We start from the raw sequence: 19577 nt of genomic DNA, 5'->3' as shown, positions 1-19577 counted from the left end.
GCCCCCTTTTTTTTTTTTTTTTTTTTTTTTTGGTACCGGGGATCGAACTCGGGTTGTTGCGCTTGCAGGGCAGGCGCTGGAACCACTGAGCTAAATCCCCGGCCCCAAAAGCACACATTTTAGACAAAAAACTGATACTATTTGGCTGGAGATTAGCCTGCAATCTCGTAATTTCAGTGAAAATTTGTTTTGTTATAAAAAATGAAGATGAGTTCAATGATAGACTTGCATTTGAAATTATAAATTGAGCAGTGTAATATATTTTAGCAGCACTGTTCTTACACTGCAATTTTTTCTTTTTGAGGCAGGGTCTCACTGTGTAATTCAAGTTGGCCTTGAAGTTGTGGTGATCCTCTTTATCTCAGTCTCCTAAGTGCTGGGACTACAGGTGTATGTGTGTGTCACCACACCTGGCTTGATACTACAATCTTGAGTGTACAATAAAAATATTTTAGAAGTAGCTGGCATAAAGATCATAAATTAAAATGCAAATGATAATGAAAGTGATACTCTGATACTTGAGAAAATATTCCAGATTGTTATTTGTGTGGCAGAGCATTATATTTTATTTCTCTGTGCCTATATGTGAGGGACAAAGACAAATTAACTATAATTGGTTAATCCAAACCTGCATTTGTAGCATTTTTTGAGGTGACACCATAGTCCTTTCTGTGAAGGAAGTGTTATATATAGATTGATCACTGTACATTTTTACTTACTATTTTTACAGTATTATTTTTAGAGCAAGAATTCCAAGTAAATTGCTTGAGCTTGATTTTAAATTAATTCTTATTTTCTGAATGTGAACAAATACTCTTTTTCGAAGGGTGAATCCTAGAATACTATTAAGTAAATTTCACTTATCAGCTTGTATTTCACATCCTCAGATCCAGTGAGAGCATAAATGTGACTGTTAGAAGTAATGTCTAATTCTTGTGTGTTTAATTTTAACCTCCTTCTTCTGATCAAATTCCAGGCTGCCAGGATATTGCAGATGAGTTCAGAGCACAAGAGATTGATGGACAGGCCCTTCTTTTGCTAAAAGAAGACCATCTCATGAGTGCAATGAATATTAAGTTAGGCCCAGCTCTAAAGATCTGTGCACGCATCAACTCTCTGAAGGAGTCTTAACATGCACATGGGCCTTTAATATAACACCAGTTTTATTGTTCTTAAACAAACTTGTAAGGTAAAGGCCTAATTTGGACTAAAATACTACACTTATTATGGTGGATGGCCAAGCACATTGAGATCTCTTTATTAAATGCTGATATTTCCTCTACAGGTATATTCATTGTACATTTCATAATTAGCCAACATTGGTGAAATTAATTTTACAGGTTACATGCAACATTAAAAGACTTGTTATAGAGGGCCATGGTATTTTTCAAAGAAACATGTTATACTAGATAATTTTTTTAAAAGTGATTTTATCATTAATATAAAGAATCCTTTTAAATGTAATTTGATGATTTACATTTCTTTTAATTTAGTTTTCTTACACATTTTTGTACCCTATTAATTTTCTACAAATTGTCATATAGATATTGAATGATTTAGGTGTCCATTAATGGAATCATATATAATGAAACATCAGATTGAATTTAAAAATCATATCTTTTAGACAAATACTTTTTTTTTTTGGTATGGGGGATTGAACTCGGGCCCTTGTACTTGTGAGGGAGGTGGTGGAACCACTGTGCCAAATCCCTAGCCCGACAAATACTTTGTCTCTAAGAAAATATTGTATGCTAGCATGAATAATACTGATACAGAGATCAAGAGTTGGTTTCTTTTAAGAATTTGGCTTGAGTGACAAAGTTAATTTTTCTCTCAATTTTTCTAATTTAGAGTAGAGTTCTTAATGGAAGACAGTTTTGCTCTCCAGGGGACATTTAGAAATATTTTGGTTGTCACAGTTTGAGGTTGCTTTTGCCATCTAGTAGGAAGAGGCTAGAGACATTCTTAAATACCCCACAGTGTACAGGACAGCCTTCCATTATAAGGAATTGTCTGATCCAAAATGCCAACAGTGATAGGTTGAGAAACCCTAATGAGGAAGGAGTGATAAATGTTGCTCTTTTTCACCCAGAGGGAGTTTTTTTTAAATGGGGCATAACAAGGAATACATATACAATGGAAGTATTATTCAGATAGTATTAATGTTCTGAAGTATTTTTCCAAATTATATATACACAAAGGAGGGAAAACATAAAATTGGCTTAAAAATAAAGACTAGCTTATAAATAATTTGACCCTCAAATACTACTGATTCATATTATCTTTCATACCTCTGTGCTCCTTTGCACTCATGAAGGCATAATTATATTGATAATCCATTACATCTTTTTCTGGCCAGAAAAATTTGCAGTGGATGTGTGATTGATCTTTGGATTTTTTTTTTTGTCTAATATTGAACATGCTGAGTCTAGCTAGCATGCACATTCCTTTTCCTTTACTAAATCTTTGCATGCTCCCTGCAAAGCATTTACAAAGTGATTTCTCTCGGATGATCATATCTAATTTTTAAAAATTTTTTATTTCACCGAACAGGTTTTTGTAGAGTTGTGACACTAAAACAAAATCATGGAATACTGAGAGCTTTATAGTTCTGGACATCAAAAGCTTTTCAGAAGATTATGAAGGTTTTGTTTTAATCATTTCTTATATCTTTACCACAATTGAAATATTTTTGTTTTTTTATTTTTTGAGACAGGATCTCACTGTGTAGTTCAAACTGCCCTGGAATTCACTATGAAACGCAGGCTGGTCTTGAACGCATAGCAGTCCTCCTGCCTCATCCTCTTGAGTGCTGGGATAACAGGCATGTGCCACAAGGCCCAGCACTGAAACATTTTAATAATTGAAGGAACACACACTGATAATTTGGCCATGGGAACTCAGAAAGTGAAGAAAAATGGAGCCCATGAGTTTAAGTCATTTTTCACTGCTCTTTTCCAAAAGATTTTGTTGAGCTAGTAGAAAATTAAAGATGTCACTAAAGACATCACAGATATTTATCTTTTGGCTTTGTGTACATTAGAAAATGTTGATTATTTTTATACAAAAATACAGCGGGTAATTTTTTTAATCTTTAGATGCCTCTTGTTTGAATGTATGCTTTGTGGGATTCTTTGTGTAGTGATGTTTTAAATAATGATGTTTATTGATAGTCATGTGTAGGATTAGAATGTGTAATGTAATATAAGGCTCATGTTCCAGATCCACAATAGCTTGTAATCTGTTATATATTTCTTTGTATCACATTTTAAATTACTGGATTAAAGTTTCAAGGAAAGGTAGTACTCTATAATCAGTTTTCAATCGTTAGCAGTTAACCATGCTGGAATTGCCATCCACTTTTCACCTCATCTTGCAATTTCAGAATATATAGGCTAAGCAGTTGTAAGAGATTGCCCACTGGATGTGAAGGAGGGAGGCACAGAGGAAAATCTCCCCTGGAATGAAAATTTTATTGTAGGTAAAACTAATTATTCAGGAATAGCCTCCCCAAGCAATAATGATTATCTCTCTTTACTATTTTATCTATAGCCTTTAAGGTGTTAACTTTGAATCATGTTGTAAGTTTTCATTTACTTCCTATACTAATACCAGTTTTTCTGTACTTAAGCCCCTGTGCCAAGCACTGTTAATTATTTAATAGAAGCTCATAAGAAGGACTTCTATTGGAGAACACCTTTAGCTCCTAAATCTTAAAACTAGTCCTATCTTCTGTTGTTCCCACTCATAACATACTTAGAAAATACACTTGTTTTCACATCAGTTATTAGGAAGTGGTTTTTACTATCCGTGGTAGTTCTACCGTTGACATACCTATATGTGTCTAGATGATGTAATCACCTTAGTTTCAAAGCTTCAGTTATATATAATGGAAATATATGTAACACTGGCTGCCCACCTCTCTTCTGAGCTTTGAGCCATTTCATTATAATTAAGGAGAGTGTGCTACTATTTCATTTCCTTTCATATTACTAAGTGTTTTAGGACTTTGGGGAAAAAAATGACAAGCAGATAGGAAACATGGGAGGTTTTTCCTATTTTTGCTGCCTATATTTGCATTTCCTAACTTTAAACTGTTGCACTCTTTTCTTGGGGAGAAAACCGTAATTTTTATTTGCTTTAAGCTTTGTATTCCTAGGAAAGTAAACAAGCTGGGAGAGCTGGTTTGTAAAATTATTTTTGTATGATGTTACTGTTTATCAAGCCTTGCATAGTCATGTGTAAGACACAGCTATGGCAGCTTTGATATAATTAATATAGCATGAGACAGACTGCTGTCCCTAAACCTGTCATTGTTCTAGTGGCATATAACTCTTTTAAATTTGTTGTGGAATCCTCTATACAGAATTTTATTAAAGTCTCCATTGAAGGGCTATCATCAAGGAACAGAGAAGGTAGAACACGAGGAAAAAATGTCAGCGCTTGAGCTTGAGAACGGGAATGAGGCAGACAGGGAGACCCTCCACTTCTGGTAATTTAGCTTACTTCAGCACTGAAAAACTTTCTGCACTTTTGATTTTAAAATTCAGATTTTTCCTAGCTTAAAATATAAATGACTTTTTTTTTTAGGTTATTCCATTTTGTTTTTGCTTCCTAGTGTATTGAAATACTCAACTTTTCTTTTTTGTACTGGGGGTTGAACTTGTGACCTTGTGCTTGCAAGGCAGGCATGGCGCCACTGAGCTAAATAGCAGTAGTCATAACTTATGTGAAACAAGTATCGTGACCACAGTTTGAATGATTTTTGACAGTTTGTCTTTATACATTAAGTATAAAATTACAGAACAGACATTATTCACAATACAACCCTTGGACTGAAATTTGTCAGAGCGCCCCCTTCTCACTGGCTTGTTCAGTTATATATTTTACTAGTGTTTACATTTGCAGGATTTTTGTAGCACCATGGCACAAGTATATTAAGGACGTAACAGAGTCACATCATCTTAGGCTGTTTTCATGTGTTTAAACAATCTCGGAAAAAGTAAACTATTATAGATGTATGCTAATGAGCCTGACTGTGGAGTAAATTAAATCGCTGACTTGGAAACACTGCTAAAATATTTTAAAGATATATTTTCAACCAGAATAGCCTGGTTCTAATTTGAAGATGTTCATCCTTGGTGAATGGCAGAAACACATGCTGCCTCCTGGCTCTGTGTGTTACATGTGTTAGCTAATGGCTCTAAAGAGTCTCACTTCACTTCCTCCTCTCACGTTGCTTTCAGTTCCCAGAACTGCATGAAAACTTTTCTTTGGGAGACTTTTACCTGAAAAATCCTACAGATTTTGTAATGAGGCTAATTTTAAGGAGGGAGGCAGCCTCAACACCCTTTCAATACGATGACTAACAGTCACATTTCAGTGAAATCTTTGCATAGTAGAAACTGGCCCAGCCATGAACATTTGCTTTGTCTGTTTCTTGTGTACCATGTATGTAACTAACTGTGCCCTGTGGAACAATTTCTGGGAGGAAAAGTGGGAATTGGAGGAGGAGACAAATAGGAAGACCAAAAGTATTCCAGACCCAAGACTCAAGATGATAGCACAGTTAATTAAATCAGCAGTTCAAAATAATTATAATTGTTGGGTTTCCATTCACAAGTTTAGGGGGCTGGGGAGTCAGTGGTGCTGCCACCTGCCTCACAAATGCAAGGACCCAAGTTCGATCCCCGGCACTAAAATAAGTAAATAAATACACAAGTTTAGGGTCTTTTGTTTGTTTGGTGGTGCTTAGGATCTCTTGACCCCTGAACTACACCCTCAGCTCCTATAATTTGTCAAGATTTACCAACTAATATTTGTTTACTCCCTTTACCAATTGACCTTAATCTCAGGAGCCATAGATACTAACAGTACCAGTGACACATGTTAATGATTTTTACATTTTTGAAGGTGATGGCTGTTACAATTGGAGACTACTGTCAAAAATTCAAAGGCTCTTATGGCCAAAATTATAGAGGAGAGTTTCTATTTTCAGATACCACATTTGAACTATGTAGATTGTTTTAAAGTTATTTTAAAACAGTATTTTGTTAGATTGTCTCTCAGTTTGAAGAAAGGGTGACTACGAGGTAGAGGGTTTTTTATTAGTCTCAATTTCAGTAAACACAAGCATTCCTCTATTTCTTAGGAGCAAAGCAGTGTGGATCACACCAGAATGGTGTAACCCACATTCATTAATACTGGTATTTTGTAAATCTACAGTATTCAATTTCATTTCAAAGACTGATTCAGTATAGATAAGCACAAATACAGTATTAGGAAGTTAATATACTACCTTACTAAAATTTAAACCTGTGAAGCTGTACATCTTTAAAAAATTGGAGAGAATACCTTTTGTTAGAAATTGTATAATGTATCACTGTACAGTTTGCTTCATAGCAGCAGTAAAAGCCATTTTTTTCAAAGGAAGTTTGTTTGGAAAAAGTTTCCAAAGTCTTGCACTTTTTTGGCACATATTTTCTTTTAGAATTACACCATGATAAAGCTGTTTTGTAAGGCACTAAACATTACCATCATATTCCAGAGGAAGCCATCTGGCGAGTCCGTGCCCTTTCTGCATCTGCAAGGCAGCTTCCCTGTGTAGTACTCCCCGTTCTACTCAGACACGCGTGGCCCTAGAGTCGTGTGTGGAACCTTTGGGAAGTGTTTGCTACAAAAGTTTTGTTTCTTTTCATAGCTTGCAGACATTTCATTTTGTTTGAAGCTGCTGATTTTAATTATAAAAGAGGTAAAAATGAATTTTTGGCTTAAAGCTTTGTTAGAAAAAAATTGGGGGGCCGGGGATTTAGCTCAGTGGTTCCGCTGCCTGCCTTGCAAGTGCAAGGTTCTGAGTTTAATTCCCAGAACCAAAAAAAAGAGAAGAAAATAATAAAATTTTGCCTTTCAAAAAAGTACTGTTCCTCTCAGTGATACTGATAGTGTTCATTGTGAATCCACAGGAAGAAAAACACATTTAAAAAGTCTAGAAATGAATGAATATTTGGAAACAGTATGATTTTAAATACTTGTTTCGCTAGCATAATACTTTTAATTACTATGAAAATGTCGTGAATCTTTGCAAGCCACCTAACTAGTAATCATTTTAAGGATAGTAGCCATCATTTATTGGCTTAAAAGTTACACTTCATGGATTACTATCTATTAAATTTCATGTTCTGTGCAGCATTAACAACAGTGAAAAAAGTGAAGTGTTTTGAAAGTGATTGGTCTTGTAGCCATCAGTGAAATAAACATCAACCTATTTAACTATTTTTTTGTTTTGTTTTGGAGACAATGTCTCACTATGTATTTCAGGCTAGCTTTGACCTCATTATGTAGCTCAAGCTGCCCTCAGACTTGCAGCAATCCTCCTCCCAGAGCCTGCTACTGCTGGGATTACAGGTGTGTGCCACCATGCCCAGCCCCTTAAGAAAGAAGGAAGATTTTAGCGTTGGTCCAAGTAAACCAGAAAATGTCCAGTGATAAAAATCTTTGTTTATACTGCTTGTCTTTGAAATACTCATTTTGAGTATTTTTTAAAATGAGTAATCTGTCAATAGTACCAGATAGTCTCACTGAATTAACATGTTGAGTGAAGATAAATCACACTGGGCTGAAGACTGGATTTTCACCTTGTTGGTTAATTAGTTATGTGTGACACCTTGGGCGGTTATGTACAGTAATCTTCTGAACATACAGTATTGTGTCTGCACTACTCAAAATGTGCATTTTGGCTTAAAGCATCTTGGTCTTTCCCAGTTCTGCAGTTGTGATGCTAGGCCACATAATGGAGTATTTTAAAAGCTGCATCTACTCTGTTCCCTTTTGCTTTTTAATGATTTGTTTTATATATAAGAAGTTTTGCTAAAAAATTTTTAAGCATCCATTTCCCAGTTGACTGTATAGTATTTATTCTCTTAAGGATTGACGTAGAAAATTCACATAAATAAGCAAATGAGGACCATTTTCTAAATGCTATCTGTTGGTTAACCATGAAATACATGAACATGAATATTGTCATAGTTAGACATCCACTTAACAAATCATTTGAATGCTCATATCGTGTGGTATACATGACTAAGAAACAAGTAAAATCTTCTCAAACAAAATTCATCATAGCTTAAACTTAATTAATACTATGTCTAGATTAATTTAGAATTGAGAAGGAATGTTTTATGCATTGTAAAGAATTAGACCAGATGACAAAGGGTCTGAATCACACCATAGTTCCTGTAACATATATACTACACATCAATTGACAATATACCTGATGGATTACAAAATTAAAAGCACTCAATGACTTACATTTTGAAATTCTTGGGATAGCCAATATTTCATAGCATTATTTTGACCCTTGAATATATTTGAGTTGTTAATATACAGGGTGACAGGACAAAAGAAGTTGACATTGATTTATTGTACATTTTTAACTGCAAAAGCTTTATCCCATTATTGGCAGTGTAGCAATTTTCAGTATATGTGCTGCTGAAGTGAGCACAAGTGTAAACAATTTTTGAAAACTAAAAAATTCTCACTAGAACAGGCTTTTTGTGTAATTACACAAAAATTTCATCGTATTTTTAAGATAGCCACCTTTTAAAATTAAGACATATTATGTAAAGGTACAGATCTCCAGTGATGATTGTCATTATATTGTATACCTAAAATGTACCAATAAAAAGATGGCCACCTTGTAAAGCTATATAGGAATTGTAGTATATGTATTGCATAATAAAAGGGTGCCTTTTAAAATGCAGAACTGTTAAAACCATTTGCTTGAATTCACAAGTATTTGGAGAGTAAACATTGAATCAATTATTCATGGAGTAAAATTCCTTTGTCACTCTAGGATTCAAAACACTGTAATTTCTAGCTTTAAATATTAGTATCAATTGATACTAACATTCTTCATCAAAATATATTTTAAAACTTATACAGTCACAGTTGCAGTTGAAGCAGGAAAACATCCAAATAAATGGGATAAGAATCTAGACTCTCAAACTGATTGAAACAGGAACACTGACATCTAAATTGCCACATAATCTAGGTTTTATAAATTGTTCTATGGTACTGGCTAAAACTAATGTTTTAATTTTTAAGGTGTACTAATTTTTTCAAATATTTTACTCAAATTATGCTGTTAAAATAGCTATTGCATATTTTTGTATATGTATTCTTAAAATTTGAAAATTCAGTTGAGTACAAAGATGTTAATTTTAGATATATAATTTCCAAGTTGTTTGGCTAGATTCCTAGTTGCCTTATTTAAATGATTTTTTTTTTTTTTGTTTTTTCACAAGAGGAAAAAGGGTGAGTTCCAAAATGATCCTCAAGGTAAGGAACATGCTTGTAGGGAAGGTTGGATATTTTGGACAGCAGTGTACAGGGACAGATACTGACAGTAATGAAAAGCTATGTAGCACGATGAAAAATTAGTGAGTTCCTTTTAAATTTGTTAAGACACATTGCCATTAATCCCTGTCACAATACTCCTTACGTCAAACACAGCCCATCATTCTTGCCACTTTCTGAAGCAGTTTGAAAGTCCTGTCACAAGTGTTTTTAGTTGCACTGTTATGGCTGCCTCTGACTGAATTTTAAAAAAAATGTTTACCACTCATATTCGTTTTAACTTGGGAAAGAGCCAAAGATCTGCATGGTGCCAGATCCGGTGAATGAGGACACACCACAATGTTTTTACCAGCCTGGCGCTGTTGGAAAGCACTCAGTGGCATCGTTCACCTCTTTTTTTTTTTTGGTTGTTGGTACCAGAGATCAAACTCAGGACCTTGTACTTACTAGGCAGGTGCAGTGCCACTGAGCCAAATTCCTGGCCTCACTGACCTTATTTTTGATACCACCTCATAAGACGCAAGAGGACTTCCTGAACTGCTTCAGAAAGTAGCAAGATATCTGGAGTAAGTGGGTTTGAAGTTAAGGGGGAAGTATTTTGAGGGGGCTTAATGGCAGTTTTTTACTGTAATAAATATTTCAAATTTTAAATATTTACCATATATTCCAACCACACCTTGTATTTAAGCCTTGATTAAATTAGAATTTTTTTTCCTTAAAAACTTTTGTAGTTAACAATGGCATATTATTGTGGTAAGCTTTTTCAAAATTTTGATGATTCAAGCACATTTTTTTCATTCCATTTGTTTCCTCCCATTGTTCTAAAATAGAACTTTCAGTTCTAGCATTCAAGAGGCTGAGGCAGGGAGGATCACCATGAGTTCAAGGCAATCTTTGGCTACAGAGTGAGTTCAAGTCTAGTTTGAACTACATGGTGAGACCTTGTCTCAACCAACCAATAAATAAATAAATAAGACTTTAATATTATTAAACCTCAAAAAATCCAGGGCTGGGGATTTAGCTCAGTGGTTCTATCACACTCACAAGCACAAGGTCCCGAGTCCAATCCCAGTACCAAAAAAGAAAAAACGATCCACCTAGGATGGACAAAGCATCACCAAGGGAAAGAACTTTATCTTTACAGAAAACAAAATGTTAAGATTATAGAGAGATGTATTCTTTACATTGGCTATTGCGTTAGAATCCTCTTACAGGAAATGAAATAGTTTTTGCACTCTTAGCATTAGAATTCCTAAACTAGTCTCTGTAGCTAAAGTTTTAAAATGTATAGCTTGAAAATGAAGTTAATTTTGCATTATAAGAGCACACCATGATTTATGTAAAAAGTGTTCATTTGGTGTATTTTTTTAAAAAAGAAAGCACTTTCATATTAACAAATAGCATGGTTATGAATTTTAGATTTTCTTATTCATTGTGTCTATTCAGTGAAGTAAAACTGAGCATTCAAATGTTTGTTGATGGCAACATTAACTATTAAATGAAAGCACCTTATACTCTGCTGCTTAAACTTGCTTGTAATTGCACCTTTGTTACCTGCACATTTTCACACAGAATATTGTAACTGCTTCGTGTGGGTCTGGATGGAAGACTAGTGGGCCTACAGGATCATTTATTTATATTGTTTATATTACAATAATATATTGTAGACTAGTTGGAAGTTCATTTCTTTACAAATAAAAGCCTCTTCCATTTGGTTGGTCTGTTGAATTTTTTTCCTTTAAGTTTATAAGATGTAGGGAAATTTAAATAAACAAAAGCTTAATGAGGGATTCGAAAGTTATAAATTCTCTAGGCTTAAAATCTGCAGTGTGTTATGTAGATACTAATCGAGTTCATATTTAAAATATTCCATTTTCACAGATGGCCAGTTGGAAGATAAGGCATTCAGAGGAAAACCAAAGGGTCCAGGTTTAGACCTTCAAGAGGTTTAAACACACCCTGTTGTTCAGTTCACTCCAGGTTTATTTCTACTGAACTTTGGACACACTTGACTTTTTTTATAGAACAATGTGATCTCTATTCCTATTTTCTTTTTTTTCATGTGTTACTATGCAGTATAGTGGATGCTTCTCTGCCTTGGAGTGTCTTTTTGTCAGAACCTGATGTGGCCATGTGATTCAAGTCACACCAGTCATTTCCTGGGATTTTGTATCTAAAGCTAAGAGATGCTCTGAATTGGAATAATAAAAGTGCGGGTTCTTGGCAGCCAGAAGGCCCACCATGTGGACGAACAAAAGCTGACATCTAGAGATTTTTCTAGAACTTTGTTTTACCACATTGTTTCTAATATCCAACTTTTTCATAAATGGCTCAGGCTGAATATGCCTTATCTGAAGTGCTTAATACCATAAATTTTCAGATCTCAAAAGTTTTCCATATTTGAGTATCTGCATAAACTTGACTAGCTGAGGATCTCCTATCCAAAAACCTCCAAAATTCAAAACTTTGTGTCAATATTTTTAAAATTTTCAGATTTCAGAGCCTTTTTGATTAGAGATGCTTAACCTATACTTACAACTAAAGGAATTCCTAATCACCCTGCAACATTTTTTGATTTTTTTTTTTGTTTGTTTGTTTGTTTTTTTGGTACCAGGGATTGAACTAGGGTCCTTGTGCTTGCGAAGCAGGCCACCGAACCACTGAGCTAAATCCCCGGCCCCCAACATTTTTTGATTTGACCTAGGTGGCTAGTGCTAACTGCACAAGTAAATGGTTTTCTTCTCTATGCAGCCTCAAATCCTTAAAATAGTCATGGGTATTGTGCATTTTTGGGTAAAAATAATTAGGAAACATTTTTATTTTTTGTTTTGGTTTTTTGAGACAGGGTCTCACTATGTAGTTGAGACTGACCTGGAACTCACTATGTAGTCCAGGCTGGTCTCAAACTTACAGCAATCCTCCTGCCTCAGCCTCCCAAGTGCTGGTATTACAGGCATGCACCACCATGCCCGGCCTAGGAAACATTTTTCACATTTGACTGAAACAAACTTTTTTTAAAAAACAATGAATGATGGCTATAGGAGAAGTGGGAAGGGGAGGGGAAAGGAAAAAATGGAAACAAAGTCTTTGTAAATAGAGAAGGATGAAGGGGGTGAAGGTAGGACGGGTATGGGGAAAAAATAAGAACCAAGATATATCATGTAAAGGTACAAGATCTCCATGATAAATGTTAACTGTATTGTTTGCTTTGAATGTACCGATAAACTTAATGAGAAAAAAATATATAGAAATTTAAAAAAAAACAATGGGGGGCCAGGAATTTAGCTCAGTGGTGCTGCCACCTGCCTTGTAAGTATAAGGTCCCAAGTTTGATCCCTGGTACCAAACAAAAAACAACTAAAAAATGAATGGGATTAATGAAGAGTAGTGTCTCACAGTGGTAAAGAACATGAGCTCTGGAGCCAGACTTCTGAGTATGAATCGCATACCCTTTCTCAACCCTTACTGACTAGCTGTGTGGTCTTCCAGTGAGTTTAATTTTGAAGCTTTAATTTCCTTATCTGTAAGAGGAGGGTGATAATAATATATATGAAAGTTATGAAAAATCAGTTACTGTGTATAAAATGCAACAGTGCCTGGCACAAATAACTTCCTATGTCTTTGCTATTATTTGTGCTCCAGTGCACTTGTTTAGGACATTTACAAAATAATGCAAAGGAATGTATTTGTGGATCATGAACTCAATTTTGTGGGTCACAAATAGCATGTAGGGACAAATTATAACATATACACACACATAAATAAGCATATCATAACATAGGAACATTTACTATTAAGATAAAAGCCACCAGGTGGGAATGGTGGCACACACCTATAGTCTCAGCTACTTGGTAAGCTAAGGCAGGAGGACCACAAGTTCAAGACCAACCAAGGCTCAGTGAGACCCTGTCAAAAAATAAAGAGGGCTGGGGATGTAGCTCAGTGTGAAGGACCCAGGTTTCAATCCCCAGGACCACAAAAAACACCAGTTTTAAAAATGCTCATTTTAGATTTATACAGTATATTTTTAGTATTTGTAAGTGGTAATTAGATCAAAATATCTACATAGCTTGATACATAAATGATCAGAGTATCTGCCACTCATTGTTTTTTACCCTAGTGGTTCTTAACTTGTGCCATTATGCTCACCCACCAGGCGAGGCCTGATGTGTGGAGACATTCTGACTGTCACTACTGGGTAAGGAGGTGCTGTTAGCGTTGAGGAGACAAAAAGCAGGGATGTTAGATGCTGCTAATTATAATTACCCTGCACTGCAGAGAGCAGCCTCCACCACAAATAATTACCCATCCCCAAATCCCAGCCTCATGGCTGAGCAACTTTGCTTTTACAGTGTGATAAACTACTACAGTATGACTATGGTTTGATATGCAAATATATGACCAAATAAATCCAGTATGTCACGGAAGATAACCTACTCACTACTCCCATTTCCAAAGAGTAAATGAAACTCTTCTTCCACAAATACTTTTAAAAATTAGCTCAGTTTTAAATGAGCTAATCTTCCTCTTAAAGTTTATACCACACCATTCTAAGAAAGTGGTTTTTATTTTTTAAATATGATAAAATGTTTAAGTTCATATTTTAGAGTTGGTGAAATCTCAGATTTGTATAATATTTTGTATCCAGTTTTTTGGGGCAACAAGAACATCAGTATGGTAAAATATTAACTCATTTCACTTTTGTATTAATAAATTTATTTATACAGTAGTCCTAAATAGACGTAAGAACTTCTTGGCATTATTTTGTTTTTTACAGAAAACTATATCATAACCCCAAAAATATGCTGGAAAAGTATAAAAGGTTAGAGGGAAAAAGAGCTTCAGTTTAGTCCCACTTTCTGGCATGTCCTGAGTCACCATTCTTTCCTGTTTTTAAGATTATGATTTTTATAACTGGTTCAGTTTTAAAATGGCAACATATTAACAAATTATTATTGATATAGGCTTTTCAATTTGTCCAAAATTATGCATTCTAAGTGGAATGAAGCAGCATTTCCAGTTAACAAATGGGTCTATGGGTAATGAGGTATCTTTTAAATAAAGTTTGTGACAATTAAACCAACAAATGGTGGCAATGAGAAAACTATTGACAAAGTACAACCAGGGAATGTTCAACTCAATATATGCAGGAATCTGTACTTTAAGTAAAAGAATGAATACCTGAAGCAGTACAAATGGTAACCAGGTACCAAGAAAACAGACAATGAGCTTGGGCAACAGTATTCTTTTAGAGTTTACAATGTAACTAGGGAGGGATGAAGAAGAAAAATATAAGATAGGCTCATTCATATAGGAAGTTATTCGAATAGCCTGTACCAAGGTAATAACTTCTGACCAAGAGGTTGTAAGAGCCAAAAATAAAATTATAATCATGGAAAGTGAGAGGCAGTAACTCTGAGTGCTGACATAGACAGGACATTGGTAAGAATAAATATTCTGTGCCTTCAGACTGCGGTAGATACCTGGTTCTCCCAAAACATAAGCAAGAACTGAAATCCAAATCAAAATTACTACAAAGAAATAAAACGACTTCTGACATTTAGATGAAAGCTTGGTAAATTTAGAGAAATTCAGGCAATAATCTATACAAGATATTAAGAAGACTGGATAATGCAAAAAGCCATAAGTAAATGAAATAATTTGAGCAAAGAGGCAGATATGGTATTTAGTAAACCTAATACCTAAAAGTACAAAATCTTTAAAATAGGATATAATGGAAATGTTTACTAAAAATAAAAAATCAACAAATGCTAATGAAACACAAAAACATTCCATAAAATTTTGATAGCTATTTTTTCTTCTCATTGCTAGTGTGAGGATATTTAGTAATATTTTCCCAAGTACAATCAAGAACAACAGACAAGTAGCATCTAGAGGCTGATTTGTTTGATGTAACTGGTACTGAAAAGAGCAGTTGTCTGAAGAAACTGGTGTCATTTTTAGTTAAATTTCAAGAAGACCTGCTGAAAAATACATAATAGAACACTGCTTCACTTTATTTTCCATTCCTGCAAAACAAATGAAAAGAAAACCTGATGTTATCTTGATGTCACCTATTTTAAAAGCATGTACTTCTACTGTAAAAATCTACTTGTCATTTATCATAAATAAAATTATATTCATAATGGTTACAGAATACTGAACATGATCAAGAAGAATTAATGTATTAAGTACAGAACTCTCAGATTTTTAAACCAAAATGTTATGTGACTAATTCCTATGTTAAGTTTTAACATTGTGAAGAAATATTAATCTATTAAAACCACAACACATGCCTAGAATAATGTCTGACAGTAATACTCAAAATAATCACTGATAGTTTTCAATCCAATTCTACTGAATCTGGACAGCAATACCTACTTTTTGTCTTTTTGCTAGTGAAACTTAAAGGCTATGCTTATGGGTCCTTCAACATACCAGTTTTCACATTCTTTAGGGGCACAATCATCATCAAAATGAAATCTTTGAGCTGAATGTGGTGGCGTATGCCTGTAAACCCAGGACTTGGAAGGCTGAGGCAGGAGGATTGCTGAGAGTTCAAAGCCAGCTTGTGCTATACAGTGAGTTCAAGGCCAGCCTGAACTACATAGTGAGATTCTGTCTCAAAAAGGGGGTGGGTGTTGCCGCCACCTGCCTTGCAAGTGCAAGGACCCAGGTGCGATCCCCAGTACCTAAAAAAAAAAAAAAGAAATCTTTCAAGCTCAAAAATGCAAAATAGATGGTTTAGCTGAAAATAATGGAGGAGGATAAGAATTTACCTTCTGAGGGTTGGGGATTTAGCTCAATGGTTCTGCCACCTGCCTTGCAAGCGCAAGGACCCGAGTTCAATCCCTGGTACCAAAAAAAAATTTTTTTTTACCTTCAAGATATGATCTTTCTTGTATCATACCTGAGAGAGACCACAGAGTAAGAAGAAAGCAGTGGCAAACAGTGGGGCAAATGAGGATGAAAAGTCTGACAGTGAACCATCAGGACACTCTGAATTCAAGGTACAGGAAGTAACAAAATTGATCAATCAGGCTCTAGCGAAATTTAAAACAGAAGTAATTTCCCAGATAATCATAGAGCTGACAAGCAAAATGAAAGTTATAATTCAAGACTCCAGAACAGAAAGAGAGGAAAATAGATGAGCCTCAGGACCACAAAAGAAGCCATGAATGTCCAGCATAAGAAAGAATTGGAAACAATAAATGCCCAATATAAGAAAGAAATGGAATCCATAGGGCAGATTTGAGCAGACATCCAGGAGATTAAAAACTCCATTGAGAGTGTTTGCAACAGAATAAGAGTCCAAAGACAGAATCTCAGATATAGAAGATAAAATTGCAGTCAGTGACCGTGAAAAGAGAGATCTCTTAAAAACAGTAGGGGATCTTGAGAAATCGATCCAACAACTCTTAGATGATGCAAAGAAGAATAACATAAGATTGATAGGAATCCAAGAAGTAGCAGGAGAAAATGCAAATGACTTAAAAAAGCTGTTCACAGAATTAATTATAGAAAACTTCCCAGAGAGGAAGAATTTGACATATAAGTGAGGCATACAGGACTTCAACTAGCCATGATCAAAAAAAAATCTACACCTAGAAATATAATAATCAAGATCCCAGAAACCCAACAGAAGAACAAAATACTACAAGCAGTAAGAGATAAGAAACAAATCATATGCAAAGGAAAGCCCATCAGAGACTTTTCAACACAAACCCTTAGGTTAAGGAAAGCCTGGAATGAGACATTTGAAGTACTAAAAGAAAACAACCTCCAACCTAGACTGATGTATCCTGCAAAACTTTCTTTCAAAATGGATGGGGAAATAAGATACTTTCATGACAACGAACACCTGAGAAACTTCATGAATACCAAACTAGCACTACAATGAATTCTAAACCATATCCTAGAAAAAGACAATGAAGGTAACAACACAATGAGGTCCAACAGAGCAAATCAAATAGGTAAGGTAAGAAACTAAAAGGAGAAGGCGAAAAAAACATGACAATAATAAGTTAGTACATATCAGTTATAACCATCAATATCAATGGCCTCAATTCACCAATCAAGAGAAATAGAACAGCAGAATGGATTAAGAAGCAAAATCCAATAATATGTTGTATACAAGACACACAATGCAAAAAGAAGCCCATAGACTGAAAGTGAAAGGACGGAAGACTTCTTCATGCAACAGGAGCCCAGAAAATAGCAGGGGTAGCAATCTTATTCACAGACAAAGTAAATTTCCAGCCTAAATTGATTGAAAGAGACAAAGAAGTTCACTACATCCTTGTGAAGGGAACAATTCAAGAGGAAGAGATAACAGATAATTCATTTTCAACCAACTGAGTATGTTAGAAAGCACATATGCTCCTTTTCTCTTTTCTTTTCTTTTTTTTTTTTTCTTTTTCTTTCCCTGGTGCTGGGGATTAAACTCAGCACATTGTTCTGGCTAGGCAGGTGCAGCACTACTGAGCTAAATCTCAGGCTTTACATTTCATATTTTTAAAATTTATCAACACATTAATCTTTGTCTTTATATGTTGGTCTACCAAATTGATGAGTTATTTTGGTTCTCATTTTCTTTGGTTTTTTATTTGAGAATTTATGAAATCTGTATATATGAGTAGTATGAAAAGGATCAAGGTGCATTTGTCATTCTCTCTCATCTCTGCCTTCTGCCAACTTCCTTTTCTGTCATTACAGCTTGTTTGGTTGGAAATTTGTTAAGACAAATTTTGTTGTTATCAATATATCTTTGTACCTATTTTCTACTGATAATAAATATTAATTTTTAAGTAAATTTTATCATAACTATACTTAACTAAATGGATACTAAATCATTAATATCATTCAGTATCTGGTACATACTACAAATTCTCCAACTGCCTCAAAGATGGTATTTGTTTTTCTCAAATCACACAAATCACAAACGTTCCACACATCACTGCACTGTTTTATTATACCAAAGTATATACTGTATTGTAGAAAATATGCATTGTGTATATGTGTGGGGGGTATGTTTTTACACATATGTGTGCACTATTAAATGAGAAACATGCTCATGAATGTGGTAGGATTTTGCACATTTGACATATCGATAGTCTGTCTGGCAACCTTATGATTTCTCTAAATTACATGCTTAATTTAATTCATAGTCATTTGTTTGGGAAGAATATTACATATATATTGTTGTTAAATTCTATCATTATGCTTATAAAAATATAATAAAAATAAGTATGGGATATAATAAAATAGAAACAGAAAATCTGATCTTAAAAATGTGAACTCTTTTAGTTGTTTTTGGATTTTAAATATAAGTATATTTCTTTTCTGTGGGAAGTTCTGTTAGAAAATGTAAGTGATACAGTCAACAAGCATATGATATTTATGAAATTAATAAAACCAAGGAGTTTATAAATCATAAAATTTTGAGGACAGTTTGTCAACTATAATATGTAACTTTGTTTTATTAATAAATATATTATTTCAAAAATAAATGAAAAGAAAATGAGAAAGAACATGTAACGTTTGAAGATCATATCAAACTAAGAATGTATTTGGATTATCAGTCTGTGTTGCATAGATTTTTGTATATTTCATATCCTTTTTTTGCTGTCATATATATGTATATTTGAAATTTTTATTTAGTATCTTCATTTCTTGTTGTCATGTATGTTTACAATCTTTAATAAAAAACAAACAGAGAAAGAAGAAAGCCTGAGCTCCTAAAGGAGGGTTAATAAAGGCAAAGGAGCTGGAACTGAGGCTTGAACAGTAAGTGCATCTGAAAGCAGGGAAAGGGGATTTTGAAAGAAGTCAGAGGAAGAAGTCAGGAAAAAATGGACGGAAAGAGATTCAAGAAATTTATCCTTTAAAAAAAAAAAGGTGGACTCAGTGGTATTTCTGTAATACTGTTCAATCAGTATAAATACCAAACAAAAACAAAACCCTGTAACAATCTTAACCCACAAATGTTAACAATTGGAGATGGGTTTAATGAAATACATAGTATATCATTGTTATGTAGCTATTAAAACTGTTCTCAAGATAGGAAGACAGTTTCCTACCATACTTTTAAAACACGTAGATTTTATTTATTTATTTATTGGTACCAGGGATCAAACTCGGGTCCTTGTGCTTGTGAGGCAGGCACCAGAACCACTGAGCTAAATCCCTGGCCCTAAAAATACTTAAATTTAATCCTTGTGTAT

The 19577-nt window shown here is 34.4% G+C and overlaps 2 protein-coding genes across 20 annotated transcripts in view; one reads left to right on the top strand and one right to left on the bottom strand.

Annotated features, from left to right (window-relative positions):
* Window positions 1-1395, top strand: part of Phc3 (polyhomeotic homolog 3) — a 66205-nt gene extending 64810 nt beyond the window's left edge. For 7 of the 8 annotated variants that reach the window (XM_010632366.3, XM_010632362.3, XM_010632359.3 and 4 more), the window contains one exon: window positions 977-1395. In XM_010632366.3, the coding sequence (XP_010630668.1) occupies window positions 977-1131 (155 nt within the window). In that variant the 3' untranslated portion in view covers window positions 1132-1395. The remainder of the gene's footprint in view (window positions 1-976) is intronic. The other variant, XR_781874.3, reaches the window with a different exon arrangement.
* The window catches only part of Gpr160 (G protein-coupled receptor 160), a 61444-nt gene that overhangs the window by 12305 nt on the left and 29562 nt on the right, over window positions 1-19577 (bottom strand). For 10 of the 12 annotated variants that reach the window (XM_010632371.2, XM_010632370.2, XM_010632372.2 and 7 more), the window contains one exon: window positions 13334-15383. The exons of 1 other annotated variant lie outside the window; for it this stretch is intronic. In XM_010632371.2, coding sequence (XP_010630673.1) covers window positions 14296-15312 — 1017 coding nt within the window. In that variant the 5' untranslated portion in view covers window positions 15313-15383 and the 3' untranslated portion in view covers window positions 13334-14295. Of the gene's footprint in view, window positions 1-13333; window positions 15384-15792; window positions 15913-19577 lie in introns of those variants that run through there. One more of the 12 variants, XM_010632380.2, reaches the window with a different exon arrangement.

Source organism: Fukomys damarensis, unplaced genomic scaffold (assembly GCF_012274545.1).
Source record: "Fukomys damarensis isolate Sample0158 unplaced genomic scaffold, DMR_v1.0_HiC HiC_scaffold_12, whole genome shotgun sequence".
Lineage (NCBI taxonomy): Eukaryota > Metazoa > Chordata > Mammalia > Rodentia > Bathyergidae > Fukomys > Fukomys damarensis.
Note: the sequence above shows the minus strand (reverse complement) of the source record. Positions and strands in the feature narration are given on the sequence as shown.